Consider the following 25,608-nt stretch of genomic DNA (forward strand, 5'->3'; position numbering starts at 1 on the left):
TGCTTTGCACACAGATATCATAATGTATGGGGAAAGCTGCGGGCCTCAAACTGCACATATTAAAGGAAGGTGAGAGAAGTCAGAGAAAGCAGAGCAGGCCCCCGCAAACGTGCGAGGTTTCAGAGGAAGGCGGTTCTCTGTAAACCAACCTGCAGGTATCCCCTGATGCTGACACAGGGGAGAGAGGGGGGAATTTTTCTGATAGGGGGGAAGGGCAGTCTAGGTCACTGTCCTTCTCAGCTGAACAGAGCGGTGCCCGCAGTTCTTTCATCTTCAGCTTCACAGAAGCACTGTCCTCAAACACATCATCATCTCCCATGTCATCGGAGCCAAAGCCTGTGCTTTCCACCAGCATGCTGGAAGATTTCTCTCCATGAACATGGCTTGAATAGCTCTCCAGTTCATGGAATTTATGCAGGCTGCTGGCACTCGCAGTGTGGGAAAAGGAGAAAAGATAACGCAGTAGCTTTTTGCTTCTTGATATCTCACGGTCCACCCTGTCCTCCAGGAGAGGAATATGTACCATGCTTTGGTTCTCGGCTCCTCCTGATGCACTCGAGCCATTGGAAAAAGAAGGGATATAGGAGTGTTTGGAACTGTTAAAAGAAAGAGGCCCAAGATTGAGTAATTTCCTCTCTTTCAAGTGAAATCTGTTAATCCTTGAACACTGCTCCTGAGCTGGTGTCAATTTGCCTTCTGAGCATGTTCGCTCCATGTAGTTAAAGCCTGCAACGGTGCTCTGTGCCTTCTGGTCGACGTCATTGAGGGACTTGGAGAATTTCAGAGAGTGGGTGGAGCTTGCATTGTTGGCAGCCTGGACTGGTTGCACCCAATCCTGCCCACGGGAATTTCTCTTTGCTGCCTGTAACTTGTCCTGACAGATTACTGTCACAGTGACCCCTTGTGTCAGAGAATTCTGGCAGTTAGGATTTTTCAAGACAACAGCAGACTGCACTGGACTGTGATGACAACATTCAGAAAACACTGCACTGGAACTGCATGCAGAACAGTGGAATAAAAGCACAGAAAGTAAAAACAATTACAAAAGAGAACATGGATAATTAAAGCGAAGAAATGAGAATTATGGCTAGAGTAGGGATGGTAAATACAGCGAGCAAAACAGTAAGTGGGATCCAACAGTGTTAGACAGCAATCGAGTCAAACAAACGGGACATTAGGATCAGAACCACATGTTGCTCACTTCCCAGGGTACATGCTTTCTTGTTAATTGGTCCTTGTTGGAGCCTCATTGTTGCCATACACACAATGCACTTTACCTGCAGATGTCCTGATTGGATGGTGTGACAGATGTCCGAGGGAAGCTATGAGGAGCAGAAACAGAGGTTGGACTGCCAGCCTGCAATGAGAAATCACAGGTTAGCTTTCAAATTGTTTGTTTTTACATACCATCAACCTTCAGCATTAACACAGTACACTGAAGTCAGTTACTGCATCAGATCCAGTGGTCTCAGGTTAGATGTAAGCGTGGGAGGCTTTATTGCTGACTGTCAGAGAGCTTAGCACAAATAATGAACATGTGCTACCACAAAGTAGTAATTTGTATACATGGAGCATTGCTCTTAACATCAACATGCAATGATTTCTGGGGTAGGATCTACTAGCCTGTAAACACTGCACAAACCAGGAACTGTCATACCCAATCAAAGGAAAAATTAGATTTGGAGAGAGAATATGTACTCGGGTATAAATCAGCACACAGACGCTACCACTTCTACTTTTAAGAAAAACAGAGGGACTTTTAACAACAAGATATCAGGGTGTCAGTTTTCCAGCAGGCAGGACTACCAAGAATTCAGTATCACAAGCACAATTTAGGGGCCTACTATTAGTACCAGCACCTGGAAATAGCCTTGATTGCTAATAAGACTGCAACTGAAGGGGACTCTATGCTTTGAAGTCCTATACTGTGGACTTATAGGGTGTCTATACACAAGCTTCAGGAGTGGGAGCGGAGGACTTTAGTGGCTCCAACACCTGCTGTAATTAAAGCACCTGGAGTGTCTCATGTATCAGCATCCCCAGACTGGAAAATGGCAGTGGGGATACTTTAACAAGAGCTTGTCAACTGAGCTTTAGTTAAAGTGTCCCCATTGCCATTTTTCAGCATGAGGATATTGATACACAAGACACCAGAGTCTGCTGGAGTGTGGTAGTTACCATGCTAGAGCAGACTCAGTTAATCAAGTTTGCTCCAACCCGAGTGTGGCGGTGCACCCCCTACAAAAAGGCACCACCGACACTGCTGGCAGCATCTGTGGGTGGTCCACAACCCCCGATGGCTGCTGCCGACACTGTTGGTGACAGCTACAAGTGGTCGCCAACCTTTGGTTATGCTCACTACCCTCCCCGCTGCCACCGACTATGCCCCCCCTGCTTATCTAGGTACAGACAAGTCCTAGTGAAGTTTAGTTTTTGAGGCAAGAAGATGACAGCCTGAAATGAAACAATGAAACAAATTCTGCTGGCCCATGTGAAAAATACGTAGCATCATTTTGGGCTGAAATTAACAGAGACAAAACTTTAGGTGAAATTTCAGGAAAACTGGTGGATTAGATTGCAGAATAATCAGTAAAGGGGAAATGGCAGAAGTTCCAACTGTTCACACATTTAAATTGGATAAAATATTGGATAACATACTAAGAGCAAGGCAAACTGCAGCTACCGCCCCCACTCTCCCCAAGACAAAATGTAAAATGTTTGTTGTGGGAGACTCCATCCTGAGGGGGACTGAGGGGGTAATCTGCCACCCAAACCCCTTAGCCTGGGAAGTCTGCTGCTTCCCGGGGGCCCACATCTGAGAAATTGTGGAGAAGATCCCTAAGCTCCTCCAGCTCACAGACCACTATCCCATTCTCCTTATTCATGTGGGCACCAATGACATGGCTCGGAGCACTCCCAGCCAGGTCATGAGGCACTACAGGGATTTGAGAGTGGGGCTAAAGGACCTGGGGGCACAGGAGGTGTTTTCTTCAATCCTCCCAGTCTCGGGGTATGGGCTGAGGAGGGAGAGGAGGATCCACATAGTTAACCAAAGACTGGGGCACTGGTTTCATCAGGAAGGCTTTGGCTTCCATGACTACAGCCCGCTCTTTGGCGAGAGAGGCAGCGAGCTGCTGGGAAGAGATGGCCTCCACCTCTCCCCCCTGGGGAGGAGGCTCTTCTCAGCCAGGCTGGCTGACCTGCTCCACCGGGCTTTAAACTAAGCCCGCCGGAGGATGGGGGGGACTACCGCCACTGCTGGCCCGCTGAGAACCCTTGCAAAGCCAGCAGACCAAGGCACTTAAGGGAGCCCACCCCTGCCCCAGCCCTGGTACAATCTGTGGGCAAGGCAAGAGCCCCCAAGGGCTGTACACAAATGCCAGGAGCTTGGGGAATAAGCATGAGGAACTCATCCTCCTGCTTAACACAAATAATTATGATGTCACACGGATAACGGAGACCTGGTGAGACTCCACCCATGACTGGACCATGGGTATAGATAGCTATACCTTGTACAGGAGGGATTGTGTAGATAAAAGGGGCAGGGGTGCAGCTCTCTATGTTAAGGAAAGCTACGTGCCCCTGCAAGCTGATGTTGGCAACCAGGGTGGACGACTGGAGACCCTCTGGGTTAAAATCTGTGGGGAACACGGCACAGGGGACACAACGGTGTGAGTCTACTACAGACCTCCCACCCAAAGTCAAGAGCTTGACCAGGAGTTCGCCCGGGAACTGGCTGAGGCCACATGCTCCAGGACCATGGTTGTCATGGGTGACTTCAATTACCCGGACATCTTGTGGGAGGATCACTCAGCAAAATCTGAGTGGTCGCAAAGCTTCTTTTCCTGTGTGGATGACCTCTACCTGACTCAAGGAGCCAACGAGAGGTAAAGTGCTGCTCGACCTGGTACTGGCAACTGGGGATGGCCTAGTCAGTGACCTAGTGATCGATGAGAAGCTGGGTGACAGCCACCACGAGCTGATCACGTTCACCATCCACTGTAAAGCTGGCAAGTCAGTCAGCAACACAGAAGTCCTTGACTTCAGGAAAGCCAACTTTGACAAGCTCAGGAGGCTTGTCAGAGAGCCCCTAAGGGACCACGACCCCAGGGGGAGGGGAGTCCAGGAAGAGTGGTTGCTCCTCAAGGGAGCAATCATCAATGTACAAGCTAATTCTATATCATCTCAGAGGAAAGGCAGCAAGAGGGCACAGCAGCCCCCCTGGCTCTCCAGGGATCTAGCAGACCTCCTGAGGCTAAAAAGAAAGGCCTACAAATGATGGAGGATGGGATATGCCTCCAAGGAGGAATATTCTGCACTGGTCAGGTCCTGCAGGGAGCAAACCAGGAAAGCCAAGGCTGCAACTGAACTCCAACTAGCTTTGAGAATCAAAGATAATAAAAAGTCCTTTTTCAGATATGTGGGGAGCCAGAGGAAAAGCAAGGGCAACATTGGACCCCTGCTGAACCAGATGGGGCAACTGACACCCAGGAAAAAGCCAACCTATTAAATGGGTACTTTGCATCGTTCTTTCATCAGTCCCTGCCCTCCATTAATGCTGGCCTCATAAAGGAACACCTTGAGAGGCTGGATACCTTCCAATCAGCCGGCCCTGACAATCCGCACCCCAGGGTACTCAAGGAGCTGACAAGCGTCATAGCCCAGCCCCTGGCACGGATCTTTGAGAACTCCTGGTGCTCTGGTGTAGTGCCTGAAGACTGGAAGAGGGCCAATGTGGTGCCGATCTTCAAGAAAGGGAGGAAAATAGATCCGGCAAGCTATAGGCCCATCAGCCTGACTTCTATCCTAGGGAAGATCTTAGAAAAGTTTATTAAAGAGGCCATCCTTAATGGACCGGCCGACGTCAACATCCTGAGGGACAGCCAGCACAGGTTTGTTGTGAGTAGGTCTTACTTGACCAACCTCATTTCCTTTTATGACCAGATGACCTATCACCTGGACAAGGGAGAAGAGACTGATATCATATACCTTGACTTCAAAAAAGCCTTTGATCTGGTATTCCATGATCACCTCTTGGAGAAACTGGCCAATTGTGGCCTTGGATCCACCACGATTCGCTGGCTGGGAAATTGGCTCTGTGGTCGGACCCAAAGGGTGGTAATTGATGGAAGTCAATCTTCATGGTGCTCTGTGGGGTCCCTCAAGGCTCTGTCCTTGGACCAATATTGTTCAATATCTTGATTAATGATGTGGACATTGGAGTCAGAAGCAGACTGGCCAAGTTTGCCAATGGCACCAAACTTTGGGGCAAAGCATCAACACCAGAAGACAGGAGCGCGATCCAGGCTGACCTGGAAAGGCTCAGCAAATGGGCAGATGAGAACCTGATGGTGTTTAACACCAAAAAATGCAAGGTCCTCCACCTTGGGAGGAAAAACCTGCAGCATCCTTATAGGCTAGGCAGTGCTACGCTGGCTAGCACTACGGAAGAAAGAGACTTGGGGGTCATCATTGACCACAAGATGAACATGAGCCTGCAATGCGATGCTGCGGCTAGTAAAGCGACCAAAATGCTGGCTTCCATCCATAGATGCTTCTCAAGCAAATCCTGGGATGTCATTCTCCCCTTGTACTCAGCTTTGGTGAGGACGCAGCTGGAGTACTGTGTCCAGTTTTGGAGCCCCACAATTCAAAGAGGATGTGGAGAAGCTTGAGAGTCCAGAGAAGAGCCACATGCATGACCAGAGGTCAGGAAAACAGACCTTAGGACAACAGGCTGAGAGCCATGGGGCTCTTCAGCCTGGAAAAGCGCAGGCTCAGGAGTGATCTGATGGCCACCGATAAGTTTATCAGGGGTGACCACCAGTATCTGGGGGAACATTTGTTCACCAGAGCACCCCAAGGGATGATGAGGTCGAACAGTTATAAACTCCTGCAAGACCGTTTCAGGCTGGACATAAGGAAGAATTTCTTTACCGTCCGAGCCCCCAAGGTCTGGAACAGCCTGCTATCGGACGTGGTTTAAGTACCTACATTTAACACCTTCTAGAGTTAATTAGATGCTTATCTTCCTGGGATCCTATAACCCCAGCTGACTTCCTGCCCTTTGGGCGGGGGGCTGGACTCGATGATCTTCTGAGGTCCCTTCAAGACTTAATGTCTATGAAATCTAGCTCTGCTGGTAGGACTAGCTAGATCCTGTAATTTATTTTTTTTGGAAGTTTCTAACCATCCTAAAGTTTTCTGAGAGACAGAAGCTGGTTAAGTCTCTGTAAATGGGTAATCTTCAGGATTGGCTCCATGTGTTTTACAATTGTACACCTAAGTGCAGAATCAGATCTCACCATTTAAACATTAAACTGTTTTCCAGCCCACCTGGTTGCAAAGCAAAGCTTGAAATATGGACAGAGGATAGGCAGTGAAATGTCAGCCTGAACCTGAAGACAGCCTGAAGCAAAAGCTCCAACTGGTGTGAATTACCCCATTCATTTTCCTGTGTTACTCTGTAACCTAATGATGACCATTTAACAATAATTATTTAACATTAATGCCTTCACTACTTAACTTTTTAGGAGACGTGTCCACCTAATGTGCTGGCCCCACCATCCTAGACTGACTCGGGCTCCTTCTGCTGCCAAAATTACAGGTTTCCCAATGACAACTTTTGTCATTCAGTTCTGTGTCACCTGTACAAAGCGCCTTGGGACATAAAAACTGGAACAGCATCAAATAAGTGTAATTTTCAATCAAAATAAAGACTATGCTACTGAGTGCATGATTGCATTCTGTATCTAAAGCCTTCAAAGCCCTGATGGCATGTTTAAGCAAAGCTGCTCCAGAGGTCAGGAATCTGGCTGCTAGAGGCTTGGTCTACACAACAGGTTTGCTTTCTCTTGGCGGCAAAACCCCTTCCTCCTGCTAGGAGAACAATGCCAGCTCAGCAAGCAACAGGAGGCTTCTGCCACCATAGGGAAGCTTCCCAAAAGTGCATATAAATATGTCAACATTTTCTACTAGCAGCTGTGGCCCCTAGAACAGCTGGTGCCTCTTAGGCTGCTCTGCAGCACAGCTGCTGTAGTGGAGCTGCCCTAACCTGTGAGAGGGGAGATGTGCTCTGGCAGGTTCCCTGTGCGGGCAGAAGGCTTGTAATGCTGAGAAGCCTAAAAATAATTTCTGCTTGCCACAGAGCATGCACCACACTGCTTATGGGAAGAGGATTAATTTACTGCAGGACACAGGAAATTATAAATAAAATGAGCATATAAAACAGAAGCAACAGAAAACTTAGGCTACAAAACCGTTTGAATAATCTTAAGTATGTAACAAACCAACTGCAACTTGAATGATCAGTTTCCATCAATCATATTTTATGCCATGCAGCCAAGGATCTGCTGATACAGCTAAGTGATAATGTGCATACACTGGGGTGTGTTCAGGACAGTGCCAGCTGTTAATGTAACACCCTTTTTTTTTTTGCCTGTTTCACAGTCATGTTACCACTTAAAAGAAAGTTTCTCTCTGCTGTGGAATGAGCCAATCTCTTAAAGTATATTTCAGGAGTGATTATGGCGGTTTCTCTAACCACTTCTTTTCCTTTGCCTGTCTGCTATAATTATGCAAATGCACATTAGTTTTCCTTTCAAATTACACTATATTTAAAAGCATATTTAGCAATTTCTTAAAAACAAAATGCTAACCCAACAGCATGGAAGGGTGCACTTTGCCATGGAAATGTTCATGAGCATGTTGCCATCAGAACTAGAGTAACTGATTCAAGAAATAAACACCCTTCTGCCTTTTTGTTATGCTAAGGGATGACAAGGTCCAATGGCCACAAACTCCTCCAAGACTGTTTTAGGCTGCGCGTAAGGAAAAACTTCCTTATTGTCCAAGCCCCAAGGCATGGAATAGACTCCTTCCAGAGGTGGCACAAACACCTACTCTGGACTCTTAAGAAACATTTGGACGCTTATCTTGCTGGGATCCTTTGAACCTAGCTGACTTCCTGCCTCTGGGGCAGGGGGCTGGACTTGATCTTCTGGGGTCCCTTCCAGCCCTAACATCTATGAAATCTATGAAATTTCTCCTTGTTACTTCCAAAGAAAACAAAATCAAAACAAAACAAAATTCAGTGAATATATGACACTATTATCTACAATAGCAAAGTAGACTTAATGAAATAGGAGGACCCTTCCAGTCTTATGTTCCTGTGCTTGCTGCTATCTTGACCTCTTCAACCTAGCACAAGTCTCGCTGCTCAGGACAGTAAAGGATCTGGATGAGTGCTGGGGGAAGCCAACCCTTCCAATTACTTTTGAAGGTAGAGTTGATGCACCAGGATTTGATTAGCCATCCACAGGCATACCACAAACCACGAACACCATCTGACCGCAGGCTAAGGAGGCCCCAGGACCAAGGAACTGGTCCACAACTTGTTGCCATGCAGTTGTAACAAGAAGTCCTTGTATGAAGGGTACTAGACCTTGTATAAAGGGTATCAAGATGAACAGTGATCACTTAGTTCCAGGGAACTTTCAGAATAAAGCCCCAGAAATGCCATGTTGAAAGGCATAGTATCTTGCAAGAGAGATCCTTATCACACAGCTCACACACTGTATGTACAGAAACTTTTCATAAAGAACTACTTTCAGTAACAAGGTAAAATGCTTTGATCACCTTTGTTCTTACGCTGCCACCCCAGAAACTCTATGGTAGCCCAGTCCTCAGACCGCCTCTAGAGATGCCACACTTCCTGTACATAGTTCCAGGAAAGCCTATTTTCTAACACAGAAGGCACATAGAAGGGACTTCAGGAGATCACGTAGTCCAACGTCTAGATTGCCTAAATTTTTTTGGGAAATCTCCCATGAAGCAGACTCCAAAACCTCCACAGGGAGCTTGTTTCAGTGTTTTACTACAAAACAGGTCAGAAACATTTCCTAATAGCCTATTCAAATCATTTTTGCTGTATATTAAGCCAATATTCTAGTACTTCTTCCAATGCTCAGAGCTGTGATTCTCAACCAGGGTGTTGAGAGATTCTTTCAGGGGTGCCAGACAATGTTAACGGTGGTAGGTGTACAAATGTGATTCACAAAATAAACCCAGAGATTTCAAAAGAAATCCATAGTGTTGGAAATATTCTGATTTGTTGTGGTCTTTTTGAAGTCTCTGACATAGAAAACAGAAGAGTTTTCTTTCTGGAGTCAAAAAGCAAGTGAAGATTAAGAGCTAGTATTTTCTAAGGAGTGCCTTGAGTCCAACAACAGGTGCTTTTAGTTTAACAAGGAGAACCACTGCTTCATGGGGAATGATTAATTGCTTTCCTCTTTAAACCAGCTTTTTACATTTTGTAAGACTTAACATGATTTTCTCTTTTCTAGACTGAGCAAATCCAACTTCTTTTTCATACACACCTCTTCCTCAATGGTCAGGATTTCCAAACTTAATATTACTCTCTCAAGTTTGTCTACATCTTTCTCAGTGTTGTGACCAAAACTGAACAAATACACCAGCTGTAGCACTACCAGCACCAAATAATGCAGAATAAACACATCCAGGCATGTCTACACATGGGCATTTAATGTGTATTAGCTTGATTTAAAGCGAATTAAGGGTGCACGTCTACATGTATGCGCACTTCATGAGCCTTAAAAATGGCAAATTTAGGCTAATCCTGCCTAAATTTGCTACCTGCATGAAGCAAATATCAAATTTAGGTACAGATAGTTAAAACGCATTAGCGCACGTATAGGCACATTAACGTGCATTAACAGGGGGACTTTAGTGCTGGGTCTGCCTAGACACTAGGGGGCGGCCAGAGCCCAGCCACAGGGTTCCTAGCTGGTGCCTCTCCTCCTGCAGGCCTGGGCTGCTCTCTGCTCTCTAAATGTAGCACTTTGCACTTGGCTTTGCTCAACTTCATCTTGTTGATTTTGGACTCTCCCCCCTTCCTCCATGGCACTCTGCATTCTGGTTCTGTCCTCTAGAGTGCTTGCTACCTCTGTCAGTGCAGTGTCATCCACAAAGCTTATAACTGTACTTTGTATTCCATCCTCCAAGTCATTAAGGCTAGGGACTTGGAGGATGCACATAAACTGGTGTAAGTGATTGGAAACCAGTTCAGAACTCTAACACAACAGAAGATCAGTGCACATAAACTGCTTTCAAAATGGCTGAAACCAATTTAAGATGCATCTGGATGGATGTAGTATCAGACTTAACTGATTTAGGTTAAATCAGTTTCTTGAACTTCTGTCCCAGATCCCCTCCAGACTGAAGTTTATTCACAATCCCCCAGTGTCCCAGGATGTTTTGCACCTCCCCCACAGCCTCCTCCCCCCCGCAGGGTGAGCAGGCTAGCTTTGGCACAGTTGTCTACCCCAGTGGAGCAGGGAGGCATGTTCTAGCATCCCCCCATCTCCTTGACCCCCCAAGTTTCTGACCTGGGCCACTGCAGGCATGTAGCGACATTTCCAGAATCAAAAGTTAATGTCTGTTCAACTTGCTTCACTTAGGCTAGCCTGCAAAGGCTGAATTTATTCAGCCTCAGGCTTTTTGACAGTCTGTATTTAGCCACAAGTTTTGGATACACATACATTAGGAACTGCTTAAAAAGGGTGGAGAGGAGCAGGACTCTTGCTGTGAATGGCATAGCAGCTGTTATGCACAGCAGCAGTTAGGTGTGGTCAAGCTGGGCACCATACAAATGTAGGAGATCTGCTCCAACTGTAGTACTGCTTCATTCAAGGTTAAGGTTGGAATGGTTTTTTTTTTTGTTTTTTTTTTTTTTACATTTGTACCATTCCCAGCTGGTTCACACTTGTAAGAATGTAACAGCTACTGCTCTTTTGAAACATCCCTCCCCCTCTTTCAAACTGCTCTAAAATGTAAGTATGCCAATACCTAAAGAAAACAGTGAATAGAAGCACAGACCCAAGACAAAGCCTCACTTGAAATGCCCTCTCAGTCTGACAGTGAACCATTTGAGAACAAATTTTAGGCCAGTTGTGTACCCACTTTATATTGATTACATCTAGACCAGATTTGATCAGCTTGCTTATAGGAAGGGCAAGTGAGAAAGTCTCAAAAACTTAAGGAAAAATCAATATACATCACATCTAGTACTTCCCTTTTATACACCAGGCTAGTTAACCTAGCAAAGAATGATGTCAGATGGGTACGATACAACCTGCCCTTGACAAACCAACATCTTATCTTCCATTATCATCAACCTCATCGTCACTTGTAGCTCAGGGGTGTCAAAGTCATCCAGCCTCATGGACCAGATGAAGGGCATTGGGCTGGGTTACAAGCCGGATTAAGCCATAGACTGGCCCCATGTACGGTGTGCAATTTACAGAAGTGGTCCAGGGCATGGGGCTGTACATGGTGCCCAGAGCTGATCTGTGAGCTCAAACCAGACAAACCTCCAGTGAAAGTAAAGGGCCAGTTTGGGGCACCCATAGCTCATGGGGCTGGGCTGGCCTGGTGTGCTGGATCCAGCATGTGCAGCAGATCTGTGGACCTAAATCTAGACCAGACTGGGATCCAGCATGCAGGGCTGGTCCTGCATGGGTGCCACATGCAGCACCCACCCCAGACTGCCTCCACACACTGTACATAGTACACACCAGCTCCAACCCCTATACCATGTGCAGTATGTGCCAGATGGGCTCTGCATGCCACATGCAGTGCACAGGGCTGGGGTTGGGGCTGGAACTTGGACCGGGGCACGCTTCTTGCAATGTGTTGGTCCAAGACCCCCAGCACTGCATGCTGGATCCAACCCGCAGGCTCCCCTGCTCTAGATAGTTAGAGATGAATTGTTTAATGTGGTCCAGAATCTGTCAGGAATTAAAGTTAGTCTGACTGGTCTATAATTTCCTAGGTCCTCCTTTCTGAAAAGTATGAGCTATGTTTGTTCTTCTCTATGTTTGTTCCCAGTCTTCTACGAGCACTTGACAATAATGGCCAATGGTTTGGAGCAGTGGTCTCCAAAGTGGGGTGCGTGCACCCCAAGGGGTGCGCAAGACAATCCATTAGGGTGTGGGAAGAAAATATTAGAACTTCTATTTATATTTATATAAATATACATATATTGGGGGTGCGTGCTCTAAAATTTTTTACTGATAGGGGTGCATGATCAAAAAAGTTTGGAGACCACTGGTTTAGAGATTGCATCAATTAGTACTTTTAGTATTCCAGGGTGAGTTCTCTCAGAATTTGCTGACTTGTATACATCTGCCTTATCTAAATATTCTGTAACCTGTTGTTCTCCCATTCTGAATTGGGCTCCTATCAATTTGCTCTAATTATTTTGTTAAGCACCTGCTGTGGATGGGGGATATCTCCATCTTCTACTATGGAACAGCACTAATACAGTTTGGCTGCCACTCTACTCCCCACAGGAAGCTGCTTTTCAGTAGCACTGATGGTAAGGCACTAGGGCAACATATAATAATATTAATAAGCATAAAAGGCCTCAAAACACAGATTAGCATTGGAAAGCTTGGCCTTAATCCAAGTCCAGAAGCACAAATGGTAAACTCAATGCCAACAAAGCAATGCTCAAAGCAACTATAAAAACCAGGATTGGACACGAAGAGTTCAGAGAATTCTCTCACACAGCAACTCAGCTGAATCACAATGGAGACAGACAAAACTTGCTGATCTGGCCCTACACAGCAGGACTCAAAATTGTGCCCAGTCATAGGGCTGCAGGGAGTATAAATTTATTCTGAATGAGATACAAACCCTGCTGAAAATCAGCACGTGACCAAGAAATCAAAGATTGTACTGTAATACATATTCATATACAACCCTAAGGGCATGGATAGATAACTAAATTAGATAGAATTAAGTTGCTCTGGTTTAAAATTCCACTTAACTCAAAAGAGGAACAGATTTGTCGGTCACCACAGAACAACAGATGTGCACTTTTAACTCTGTAAATTGTCCAGCCACATCTTAATTTACTCATTTTTAGTGCTTCTTTTTTCCACCTTAATAAAGCCATGTTTCATTCCTTAAATCACTTCCCTAAATGCTATTGCACCTGAATACGCAAGGGAAAAGTCATTCATTTTTCTTATGCAAAACTACAACAGAATATGGAGAAAACTCTATTGACTATCACTGTACTATACCTGGCAGCCATGCGTTATTAAACTTTTCAAAAAGAAGCCTATTCTAATCCAATAAAAACCCAGAGAACCTGCAAGTACATTTTCTTTTTTGTGCCTTTTAGAGCTCAGTCAGATCTAAACAGATTGTCAGTAGATTTGGGAAAGGCACATCTATTACTTGGAAACAATGGTCCTGTCAAATTTCAATCTGTAAAACACTACACCTATTCATGAACACTTGCCAAATTCTTTTTCACAACAAAAAAGGTCTTTTCCCCCTCCCCCATTTTTCCTTTTCAAAACCAGTAGATCTGCTGGTTCTCACACTTCTCCCAAAACACAAGGTAAACCAACACTTAAATTTAATCTCTGAAAGTGGCCAGCCCTAATATTTTTCAACAATGTGAAGTATGAAAATCTGAGGATGTTATAATAAATCAGGGGCAGGCAATTATTTCGGGCGGAGGGCTGCTTACTGAGTTTTGGCGGCCCTTGATGGGTTGCATGACAGGCAGCCAGGGGCAGATAAATATTAATGTTCTTAATTTTGGGGGGCCCCATGGGCTGGATAGAATGGCCTGGAAGGCCGCATCTTGCTCACCCCTGTAATAAACTGTAATAAAATCCCTAGAAAATAAATGCTTAGCAATCAATAACATTGTAGCTGCTCCGGTGAACAACAGGTTTCATGCCTGTGCAGGAAGTCTCTAAGTAGTAGTATTAATTAAAATATCAATATGCAATAAGACTAGTAATGTTTTTAAAGCATTTTGACCTACATAATTTTTTATCAGTGGACTAATTCGGCCCTCACACTCCAGATTCACATATAGCAATTCTATTGACTTGTGTGCTTTTGCTCCTGAGGAATGCTGGTAACAGTAAGAGAAGAATCAAGTGCACAACTCCTAGAAAAAAAGCTGGGAACCACACTGTACTAAATTGTCTCGTACAATCGTAGCTGTTTCCTATAATAGCTCAGAACAAAGGTCAGTACTCGGTTATTAGTGTATATTGACATTCCAATCTGATGCAATTCAGTGAGATCAGAACGTGTTCTTTTATGCTGTTGTTCAGATAATCACAGTGATTTTAAAGATGATATCCTTGACAGAGAGGTAGCTAGCCACGTTAGTCTGAAGTCAGGCAGAAGGCAGGGTACATTTCCACCTTATAAACTAACTGATATAAAAGATATAAGCTTTTGGGAGCTCAAACTGATTTCAAATGCTGTGAAAGGATATGCATAAAGCAGTGTATAAAATGGAGACTGAGTGATTCCACACGCTGCTCTATGCACATCACTTCACAGCATCTGACTAAGTGAGTTTGAATTTATGAAAGCTTATACTATATCCGATTCATTTAGCCTACAAGGTACAAAGCTACTCTCTCTAATCCATCATAGCACATAGTTAGCACCAGTTTCATCATTAAAAAGATGACTGTAGTAGTCTTTCAGTCTAATTCTTCTATCTCCTGTGGCCAGTCTGATCTGCGAATGACTTAACTCAGCATATTTTTTCAAGCTGCCTGCAATCAAGTGCTGGATATGCAACACCCCAAAAACCCAGAGGCACAAATTGCACTGTAAGCAACAGAGAATCGGGCTAATACTGAGGAATATATTTAACTACTTACTCATTTGAGAGAAAGACTGTCTTCAGTTACCATTGTCCCACTTTAGGCTGCACTTTAATACTCTCTATAATTATTAGCAACAAAGAACAGGCTTGTCACATTCAAACAAAATTACATTATTCACTGAAGGCAAAAAAATGCATAACAAAGCCAGCCCGAGAATAAATTCTCCATTGATTAAAAGCCTGACAGGAATCAAGTGAAGGGTTTCCTCATGTTCCTCAATGTCACCACATAGCACTGTAATCTAAGGTGAACACCTTTAATGGTTTGTATTATAGAAACAGCTATGGGCCTTGATTAAAACTGGGTCACAAATGTGCTAGGTGCTGCACATTATTAGTATAGTAAGAGACCTACCACACTCCAAGGCTTTTGCAATCTAAGTAGAAAAGTCAGATAGAAAAAAAGACATTTCCTTTTCCTCTTTCTAAATAGCTGAGGAATTATGACAGAGAGAGATTAAGTTGCACACAAAAAAAATTATCACAGTGTAAGGATCAAACTTTAAGCTCCTGAATTACAGCCACATGCCTCATTCACAAAACTCGTTCCTCTGGTTTTGTTATGAAGGAGCTATTTTGTACAGTATTGCATCACTGGCACAAAAATCTAAAAATGGTCTAACCATACTTTGGAATCACCCTAGTCCAAGGCACCTCTTCTGACATAGAGCTGCCCTGGAAACTAGCATTTTTCCCCTTCCCTGCTACGGTAGCAAGGGGGGAAAAAAGGTGGGGCAGAGGGGGAGTTTTCTTGCACCCAGATAATCTAAGCCAGGGGCATCACCCTCACCATCTCTACCGTCTCTACCAGAACTGGATCTAGAACGTGGAGTTCCACACAGGCTGGAACCAGACATGGCAACAGGGCAACCAGCAGCAGTTAATGCAGCCGTCGCTCACCCTCTGCCACCACATTCCCAGCCCTTCTACAACACTCAGGGGCCATACAACATGGCTTTATGGGCCAGATATTGCCCATGGTTTGTAAATGTGACCCCCCTAATCTAAGCTACCTACTCACATTTTGCTCAGTCCCCACTTCTCCCCAAGCTGATTTGCGCGCAGCCGACCCACAGCCAAAGAGCTATCCTGTTACCTTTTAACAACACAACAAATCATCTTGCACTGTTATACTTTTCAACCTTAGTTTCTCAATTCTGTGGGTTCTTAATGGTCAAAATTGCTAGTTGAGCCAATAGCAATCAGGACTTGTAGTAGAGATGATATCTTTTATTAGACCAACACAATTTTTGCAAAAAAAAATTCTTTAATTGCAAGCTTTCGGGCACAACATATGTTTTTCCTTCAGAGTTCAGGGAAGTCAATATATTTATATGTATAACAATTAGCAATTCCAACTCAGTCCTAAGTACTCTTTAAACGTACACAAACTCATGAGTAAGGAAGGTTTGTGTTTAGCCTGAGGGATACATCAATCAGCTATTTGAAGACATTGCAGAACACACAATATTGCTTGACTCATAGATTTCATAGACATTAGGGCTGGAAGGGACCTCAGAAGATCATTGAGTCCAGCCCCCTGCCCAAAGGGCAGGAAGTCAGCTGGGGTCCTAGGATCCCAGCAAGATAAACATCCAATTTACTCTTGAAGGTGTTCAATGTAGGTGCTTGAACCACCTCCGACGGCAGGCTGCTCCAGACTCAGTCTAGTGCTACTGGTCCCTTGCCTTTCGAAACATCAAAAATACTCACATTCTTAGTTAAACACTGCAAACATACATATACATTGGCTCAGAGATCTCAATACACGAATGAGATACAGGTATACAAGCCCAACACAACAGTTTCTAGAACAGGGACAATCTTTTTTCCTGCGAGACAGGATCATAGGAAAGTAAGGCTGGAAGAGATCTTATAGCGTAATCTCATCCAGCCCCCTGCTCAAGGTAGGATCACCTCTAATTAAACCACATCAGCTAAACATCTGCCCAACCTGCTCTTGGGAAATTTCCCAAAATAGAGATTCCACAATTTTAAGGTAGCTTGCTTGGCCATCCTCATCGTCAGAAAGTTTCTCCTACTTTCCAACCTAAATTTATCTTCCTGTAGCTTGAGACCATCATTTTTAGCCCTGTACACTCCAGCCACAGAGGAAAACGCCATCTCCATCCTTTCATAATCTCCCTTCATATATCTGAAAACTTATCAAATCTCCCCTCAAGTCTTTTCTTCTCTGGACTGAATAACCCTAGCTCTTTCACCCTTTCCTCGTGTCTTGCTTCCCAAGCCCCTAATCATTTCTGTTGCTCTGGGCTGTAGTCCTTCCAATTTGTTCACATCTTTCTTGAAGTGTGGGGACCAAAACTGGACACAGTACTCCAAGTGAGTACTCTCCAGTACTGAACACAGTGGAAGAGTCATTTAATTTGATTTGCAACAGATACTCCTGTTAATACAACTGAGGATGCTGCTGGTTTGTTCATTTGGGGGTTTTTTGTGTGTATTTTTTGGGGGGGAGGGGCAGGGGGAATGAAACAAGATCACGCTGTTGGCTCAAACTCAGATTATGGTATACAGTAACCCTGAGTTCCTTTACTACTGCAGTTTAGCCAGTCATTCCCCAGTTTGTATTTCTGCATTCTGTTCCACGTTGAGAACTTTTCCATGTTGAACTTCATCTGGTCGACTGCAAACCATTTCTCCAGTCTATCCAGGTAATTCCGGATCCTTAGACCTGACCTCCAAAGTGTCTGCAACTCCACTGAGCTTGGTGTCACCCACAAATTTGCTAAACATGCACTTAATCTCATCATCCAAATCATTACTGAAAGGTATGGATACTTGATCCAAGACAGGCCCTTGGTGAGCCCTGCTTGATACCTCAACTAGGCATGGAACCACTGATAACTAATCACTTAGCATGGCAATCCAACCAATATGCATCCACGTTACAGTACTTTCATCTAGTCTGTATTTTCTTAGGTTGTCAATGAAAATGTCTCAGGAGACCATGTCAAAAGCCTTGCTAAAGTCAAGGTATATCACATCCACTGATCTGCCCCCATCTGCAGAGCCTGTCACCTTAATCATAGTCGATACCGTGCCTAGGAAAATAGGGTCCTGATCACCAAATGGTGCAAAGTGCATGTAATAATTGCTGTTTCTGGTATTGTTTGGCCCATCACTTGGAGTGGTCAAAATAATACAGGTGGTTTCCAAATGGATACTGACAGGTGCAGGCACTGAGGCAGTTTTCTGAGGCTCAGACAGCAGAGCAACAAGTTCAAAGAGTAATAATTTATGGGGCAATTCTTTAAACCTTTACTCACTGCCACAGGTCATTTTGACTAGAGTAGAAAACAGTCTCCCTTGTGTATTAACTAAGAATCTGTGCCAGAAATGAAATGTATTGCTGAGGCAGAGAATAACAGTGAAAACAGTACACCATGGCAGAATGGTTTGAATAAGCCAGTCTCATTGTCAGAGAAAAATGGTGTCCCCTAAGCTGGATCCCAAAAAACAGTGCAATTGGAGCATCATGGATTTTCAGTCTTACCAAGGAAGCAGAGTTGAAGGAAACACTGTATGATCATATGTGGAAAAGACAAGTGAAACTTTCATTGTGTCAGCTTTGATGTGTTTACCTGGCAATGGCTCTCCAGTAATAGGTCCTTCTGGAATGGGTTGTTGTAACAGGACCATGCCTCAGAAGGCAGTAGTGCTGGCCCCTGGCAGACGCACTAAATCTGTTTTCTGCTCTGGCTTATCATGGTCACCTCCCTGATGATCACTAATTGGAAGGCTGTCCCACTCCTGGGTGATTCTTTTGCCCCTTAGCCCCATCTCTCTGGATGTCTTCCGTAGTCTCCTGCCTCCCCTTAAGCCATTTCCATGCCTTATACCTTGAGCAGCAACATAAATCAAACCCCAAACACTACCATATGCAGCTGGGGTCCTTTCTCCAAGCTCCCCCCAGGCTTCTATTCAGATCCAGTAGCTTCTCCTTCCTGAACCTACTCACAGTTCCCCCAGTCTCCAATGTTATTTCTCTGTTCAGTGTAAGTAGCTCCTTCACAGCCTGGACCAGTCTGAGGCTCCATCCCAGTGAGCAAGGTTTATATGTTTTCATGAGCCAGATTTATATAATCCTTTATTCCTCCCCTCGGGTCACCTAAGCTGGGGTCCCCTGAGCAGGATACAAGTGTTTGCCATTGGCTGCTTCAGCAGCTTTCTAATTCTGTTGCTCAGCCTCACTCTCAGGCACAGGGGTTGGCCCTGTTACACCTGTCAAGAGAGTATCTCCTACATTTGAACTCCTTTCCATATTGTACAATCCGTGTAATCCACAGCTTAAAACTCGCTACGTTCCTTGAAACCAAAAATCTAGCTGGTCAGCTGCCACTCAGATTTCCCGAAAAGAAACTCTTGGAAGGATTCTGGAGGGACCTTAGTAGGATGATATCAGAATATAAGGCATTCAAGAGTGGGTCACCTGTCAAAAATCTCCAAAGGAATAATTCATCATCTCCACAGGATATGGGTAATCCCCTTTGATCTCAATGAAAACTACTTGCACAGTGCAGGGAGATTTGCACCTCTGTCTTTAATTACGGCCTTCAAAACATATTTGGGGGACTGAGGGTATGAGCAGACAAATAAATCATACCATGTTAAAATGGAGAAACTTACTGTGTATCATGCAATCCATGGTAACTGTTCTAGGTGTTCCATCCTATAGGAAATGAAAGCTAAACAATGGGGGAAAAGGCTGCTTCATTAAAGCATAAGCAGCCAGGTGCTCCAGTTTAGTTTTCACTTACAGTGGGACAGGAACAGACATGACACAGCCAGTGTAGAACAACCAGACCTGTTGTAGGTGCCTCCTCCCTTTTAAACTTAGTATAATCTGTTTGTCTGCCCATACCCTGAGAACATGAGCTGAAACTCCTCTCTTTTCCTGTTGCTCCCCAACAGTTCTTAATAACTGCACTGACAATGAAGTTAACATGGAAAATCCAAAGCCTGATGCAGAGTACCAGTGTGGGGGGATTAGCTGACACATAAGACTATTATCACACTGTGCTTGAGTACCAGTATACATGCCCGGGGGCGGGGGGGAGAACATATTTTAATCTTCACATTATAGAATTGTCCATGCTTTCTCTTTGCAATTACTTTCCCAATAGCTTAATAGAAACAGGATTGCTTTAAATAAAAAGCTACAACCCTACCACACAACCCCGCCCTCCCCCACCTCCCTGCCCCAAGTACCTGGAAATAATACCTTTGAGCAGCAGTTCTTTTCAGTAAGCCGTGGCCTTTTGACGGAACACAAGAGAACTAAGCTCAGTGATTGAGAAATCTCAACTGTATTTCTGTGGACTAGTGTTCATTGAATCCGTCAAAGCTTTAGGCAACAGTGGACGTGTATATTCATACGCTTTTCTAAATCTGTTCCGAGCTGATGAACAGCCTAAATGGATTTTAAATTTCATAGTGAGCTTAGGCTACCACTTTGCATCTGCATTGGCTGCCATTCAGGGCAAGAATAATTTAATACTCTGCTGTGTGCCTTTGCTCCAAAGATAAAGCTTCACAGGCCTTCAGAAAAGACAAAGTATTTACATATCTTAAAGAGGGCACTTTTGATCTCTGTGCCTTGATCCCATAATTACAGTTTTCAAAGACTGAATCTTAAAGGGCTCTGAAAACCAGAGTAGGAGAGCATCTTCACTGCCTTGAAATTATCCCATAAGAGCATTCAGAGAATAGACACAGTACACAGATGACCTGAAGATATTTCCATATATTACATCATCCACCTGAGGCTCCAGCAGACACTCTTAAAGCTAAACAATACAGCTAATTTGAGGACACCTGTTTACAAACTAGTGTGTTAGTGACCTCATTTAATTATCTCATTAGTAGAATTCCTTTGTTTTATGCCAGAAGCCCTGAATCACCAGCCACGTTTGAGCTACTCTGTGTAGCCGACTGTATTTTAGGATAAGATATAGCTACGTTTAGAAGCAGAGGCTTCCATTATTTTTAATGTCTTTCCCATGTGACATGTATGATAAAAGCACATACTAATCAAGGGTTGCTTCAGAACAAACAAGCTGGTTTGGTACAAGCTATTAGACCTGTATCTGGCCTGCTTATCTCCATGTCATCCATGAGTAACTCCTTATGGGTCACTGGGCCCTCTCAGTAATTATTCCTTTTATAATAGTCATATTTAATCTCAGATGTGACTTAACCAGGTGAATGCAGCCTGAAGTGTTGTTATTTTAAAATTCGGAACAAAACAAAAAGGTAATCAAGACATGGAAATTCATTTTGGGCCAAGCAGATTCAAATTAATGCTCTGAATTTATTAAAAACAAAACAAAAACCAAGAAGCAAGCAGGCAAACAAACAACAACAACAAAAGAAAACCAGATGAGGCTGGGCAAGGACTGTGCTCCCTGATGGGCGACTGACAGCTGCCCACCTGACTCACCTGCCTGCGGCGACGCAGACAGCTGGAGCGCACGTGGGCAAGCCGGCACCATGCCAGCCAGAAGTGCGCTCACGGTGCACACAGCCCCAGGGCTGTGGTGTAACGTAAGCATGGTTTTTGGCAAATTTGAGAGTGGGCCCAGAGGTGGGAAGAGTTTATGTACAGGTCCAAAGTGGGACTGAAGCCCTCAGGTGCAGTCCAGGAGGTATTCTTCCTCCTGTGCTGTGTGGAGGTAAGGTCTACGCTGGATTGATCACTGAGTTTTTCTGTGTTGTGGTAATATTCCCCTTAGTGTTAGGAGACCAAAAAAAAAAAAAAAAAGGCTTGAGGTCTCCATACAGCTGCACCTTATTGAGTTGTGTAGTGGAGCAGAAAGTCAGACCCTGGTATAGTACAGTTAGCTCAGAAGGGCTGAGTGCGGCTGGATAGGCTGATGATGCTTCTGTGCACTGCAGGGTTGCCGCTGAAGCATGCGAGTTTTCCTGCCCTGTCTTCTGCCTGATAATACTGAGTGTAAGAAGCTAACAGACAGATCAGGAAGCCAAGAAAATAGTAGAAATGTGAGTCACTGTTGTAGACAAGTATAATTGTTTCTGTTCTCATGCATATCAACATTTCTGGTGTTGCAATGCACAGCTGATCAGCAGCATTTGCTATTGCAGTTAAAGGGCTACTCTTAGTGAAGCGCAGTATTCTCCAAGATCAGAGTCCACTGGGGCAAAAAAAGAAGACAAGTGTACAGCTGTACTCCATTCCCTGTTTTGCTGCAACGGACATCCTCCAGAACCTATGTTCAGAAGGACGGTGTTTCTGAAGGTGCCTAGATGGGTGAATTCTGACAGCTATTTTTATATATTTTTATATAGGGTCGCAGACAAAGCTTCAGCTTGCACCTGCTCATCTCTGTGGTAAAACCAAAACAAGTGAGCAAGGATCAATTGCAAGGTATTTGCCCTGTTAGGTGTACTTGCATACTCTATGGCTGATCCTTGTACTTCTGTCAACAGGGACAACTTGTGTAGAGAGGATGGAAAGCTGTCTCTTTTCTGAACTGCCTCTACTGCCCATAGGAATTCTAGCTCTTCATGTCAGATTTTGCTACTCCTTGTGCACCTGGAAGGCCAGGACTGGGATCCTACCATTTCCCTACATAAGTTCTCTCTGGAATGGAAGTCCCACAACAAAAAGCAAATTCAAATCTTGTCCTTCTGGTAAGCTGGTGGATTTATAAAAAACCCATGTTTTAATAATACTAAATACAACCTAGAGATACCATGAATGACGCACACAAAAAAACTACTGATGTCACTGATGTCAACTGGCTGTTCAATTTACTGGAAGCAGGACCAGGCCCTTAATGCACACTATTATGGAGCTCTGTCAATATGATAACATCTGCTGACTTCAGCAGAACCCTGAACACTAATAAGACAGTCTGCACTGCACAACTACTCTTACACAGCCAGGAGCTGATCCTAAAAAATATACACACGCGTACACACAACATGCAGATTTACTTACTAGGGAAAGAGTTTTTAGAGAAGTGTAGTCCGCATTGTACATGGCTGCACCAAAGGTGCAGCTGTCATCTTCCGTCTTATTGCTGCATAATATTCTTAATTATTACAGTTCTCATTTCAATCCAAGCAGCACATCTGAATAAATGCATCCTCCCACACACGGATTTGAGTGGAACTGCTTAGAAGGAAGTTCAGGCCCATTTCACCATACAGGACTGGTGCTCTAAGGAGTGGCTTTTATGATTGACAGCAACAGCAATTTAGGAAGTTCAAAGGTAGCAGTCTTAATCAGCTGCATATTAATTGACTATCATAGAAATGATAGAAAGCCTTGTATCTACAAAAATTGACAACAGTTCATCATTACAGCCAGCAAAGCCTCCCTCAGTCATAAAAAAAAATATTTTATACAAGAAATAACTTAGAAGCACACCAAAGGCCTGATTTGCTGCTCTTCCACATCAGCTTAATAGTAGGGAAAGTAACCACACCCCCATATTTACACTGCTGTACATGTGGAGAATCAGGCCCTAAACATACAATGAATAAATAATAATGAACATTCATTTCTTATGAGGTTATTTTGACTAAAGCTAAAAAGCTCTTCACAAAGAAGGTTAGTAGCACTGCCTACATTTTGCAAGTGCATAGGCCAAGGCACAGGAAGCAGGAAACACACATGGAAAGGGGGAAATGATTTGCTTGAGATTACTGGGGAAGGCACACTGCCAGCCGACTAAAAGCCTAGCGGTGCCCTTCGTGGTTCCTGGCATTGAACTTAGAGGCAGGGCTGTCAGGCCAAAGGTATTATAAACAAAACAGCCTTCCTCCCTCCTTCACAGCAGTCATCATTCAATTTCCAAGTCTCTAAACTTTACCAAGGAAAAAAGACAATTATTTCATTTTAGTTCCTCCCAAAGCCTTGCACTTATCTCCTTGAAACTTGGTAGGCTTCATGGCCTGAGCAGGGGCCACCACCCCTGCAGTTTTCATCCTGCTGCGCCTTAATACACACAGGGTCACCGGTGTCAAGGGTTTTGCCTGTCAGAAGCTTGAGATGCAGTTCCCCCCAAACCCCTGCACCATCTTCTTGAAGCTTGGCAGGCTTCGTGGCCTCACCAGGAGCTACCACCCCTTTAGCTTTTACCCCCTTGTGGTGTAACACATACATGTGACATAAGTTTTGCTTTCAAGAATTTGGGGTGCAGTTCCCCCCAATCCCCTGCACCGATCTTCTTGAAACTCGGCAGGCTTCATGCTCTCAGCAGAGGCTACCACACCTGCAAATTTCCTCCAAATCAGACAAAAAAAACCCTGAACATTATAGATATTTCATTGATTCCCCATTATACCCTATGGCCGGATCTCTGAAGCAGCTCCGAAGCTTTTCCGAACCACTTCAAAAAGCCCAACGAAGCCAGTGCTTCGATCCAGACATGCTGCTTTGGATGCCAAAGTGTACAAAGCTTCTCTAGATCCGAAGCAGGGTCTGAAGCCTCACACAGCCCTAATGAACTATGTGGCTTTTAGACATCAGTGTTGCATAGCTTGGGCACCCTTGCCTTTCAGCTACAGCCATAGGGTTTTGAGGGCTAGGAAATGCAATATGTGAATATGTCAAAACATACTGTCAAGCTAGCTAAGAACATATAATATCCTATTCAAATCCACAGGAGGCATTCAACTAGATACATTTTCCTTACCCCTACACACCACGAAAATACGTTCCTATAACATATATAGTCACCAGAATGAAACTCAGAAAACCAGAAGTCTACATGAAATTCAAAGAAAATCAGCTCTTGGCACTGAGCTCCAGCAGGTAAGTCAAAGTTAAAAAAAAAGAAATTAAAAATCTAATGATTTATTTTATTTCCATTAGGTGTATTCCTAGTGATTTGTTTAGCAATTAAGTAATACAACAAAGAGACTCTAAATGCCTGAAAGAACAAGTTTATGGAACAGTTAAATGCTTCGGTATGAGCTAACTGGCAATCCTGAGAGTGCCCAAGTGACCCTTGAGCTACACTTTTTTCCTAAGTCAGCTATCGTGAACCAAAATGGGTCTAAACTGAACTCTGGCTCCTGAAACAGGAGGATTTGGGATTCAGATCTCAACTCCAAAGCATGCTCCTTTCTTTTCTGCGAACCAACCAAACCAATACAGAGCACACCTTAACCTTAGGGTTCAGTTCACATCTAGAAGTGAATTTGGCAGCTTGGGCTCCATCTCTGTATGCACAAAGCACAATTGGTTCAGCTCGAAGGTATTCAGGAAATCCGTGGCAACTGTGAGTCTTATGTATCACAGGGAAAACTGGAGTACTTGAATGTTTGATTTATATGTTCCAATGTAGCTTTATAAAAGACAGAGGCTTCCTCCACACTACAAAGCTCTGCCAGCAAAGTCCTGACTGGATATACCCAACGCTCTGCTGTGGAGGAGGACCACTAACCATAAACCATCTCTGAGAGCAGAAAGCATGCATATACAGTCTCAGTCTTTCTCTCTGCAGCTGCAGCCTGCTAAACCTTACGTACATCAGTTGCAGAGTTGTTGAGAAAAGTCATTCAAACCCTCCAGAAAAGCCTGGTGACACATAAGCTCTGGTGGCGTAGCTCTGGCAGCAGAGGCAGGTGAGTGTAGGCAGTGAGTCACCAATTTGCTCACCAACACACTTAGTCACAAGAAGCAGTTATAGACATGCTCCAGGAGGCTGTGGAGGTGCTTTAATTAGCGCGTCTCTGAGAGCTGCGCTAACTAAAAGGGCACGGAGCATCACATGCATCAGTGTCCCCGTGCTGAAAAATGGTGGTGAGGCACTCTGAACTAAAGATCAAACAAGCTTTTAAAAGTGTCCCACCACCCTGTTTCAGTGCAGGGACACTGA

General features: G+C 44.3%; 1 protein-coding gene across 1 annotated transcript in view; it reads right to left on the reverse strand.

Annotated features, from left to right (window-relative positions):
- Nucleotides 1-25,608, reverse strand: part of LOC149859560 (uncharacterized) — a 197,853-nt gene that overhangs the window by 14,347 nt on the left and 157,898 nt on the right. Inside the window, 2 exon segments of the mRNA XM_090057903.1 lie at nucleotides 150-995; nucleotides 1,278-1,357. Coding sequence (XP_089914029.1) covers nucleotides 150-995; nucleotides 1,278-1,357 — 926 coding nt within the window.

Source organism: Crocodylus siamensis, chromosome 7 (assembly GCF_052110815.1).
Source record: "Crocodylus siamensis isolate JL-2025a chromosome 7, ASM5211081v1, whole genome shotgun sequence".
Classification (NCBI taxonomy): Eukaryota; Metazoa; Chordata; order Crocodylia; family Crocodylidae; genus Crocodylus; species Crocodylus siamensis.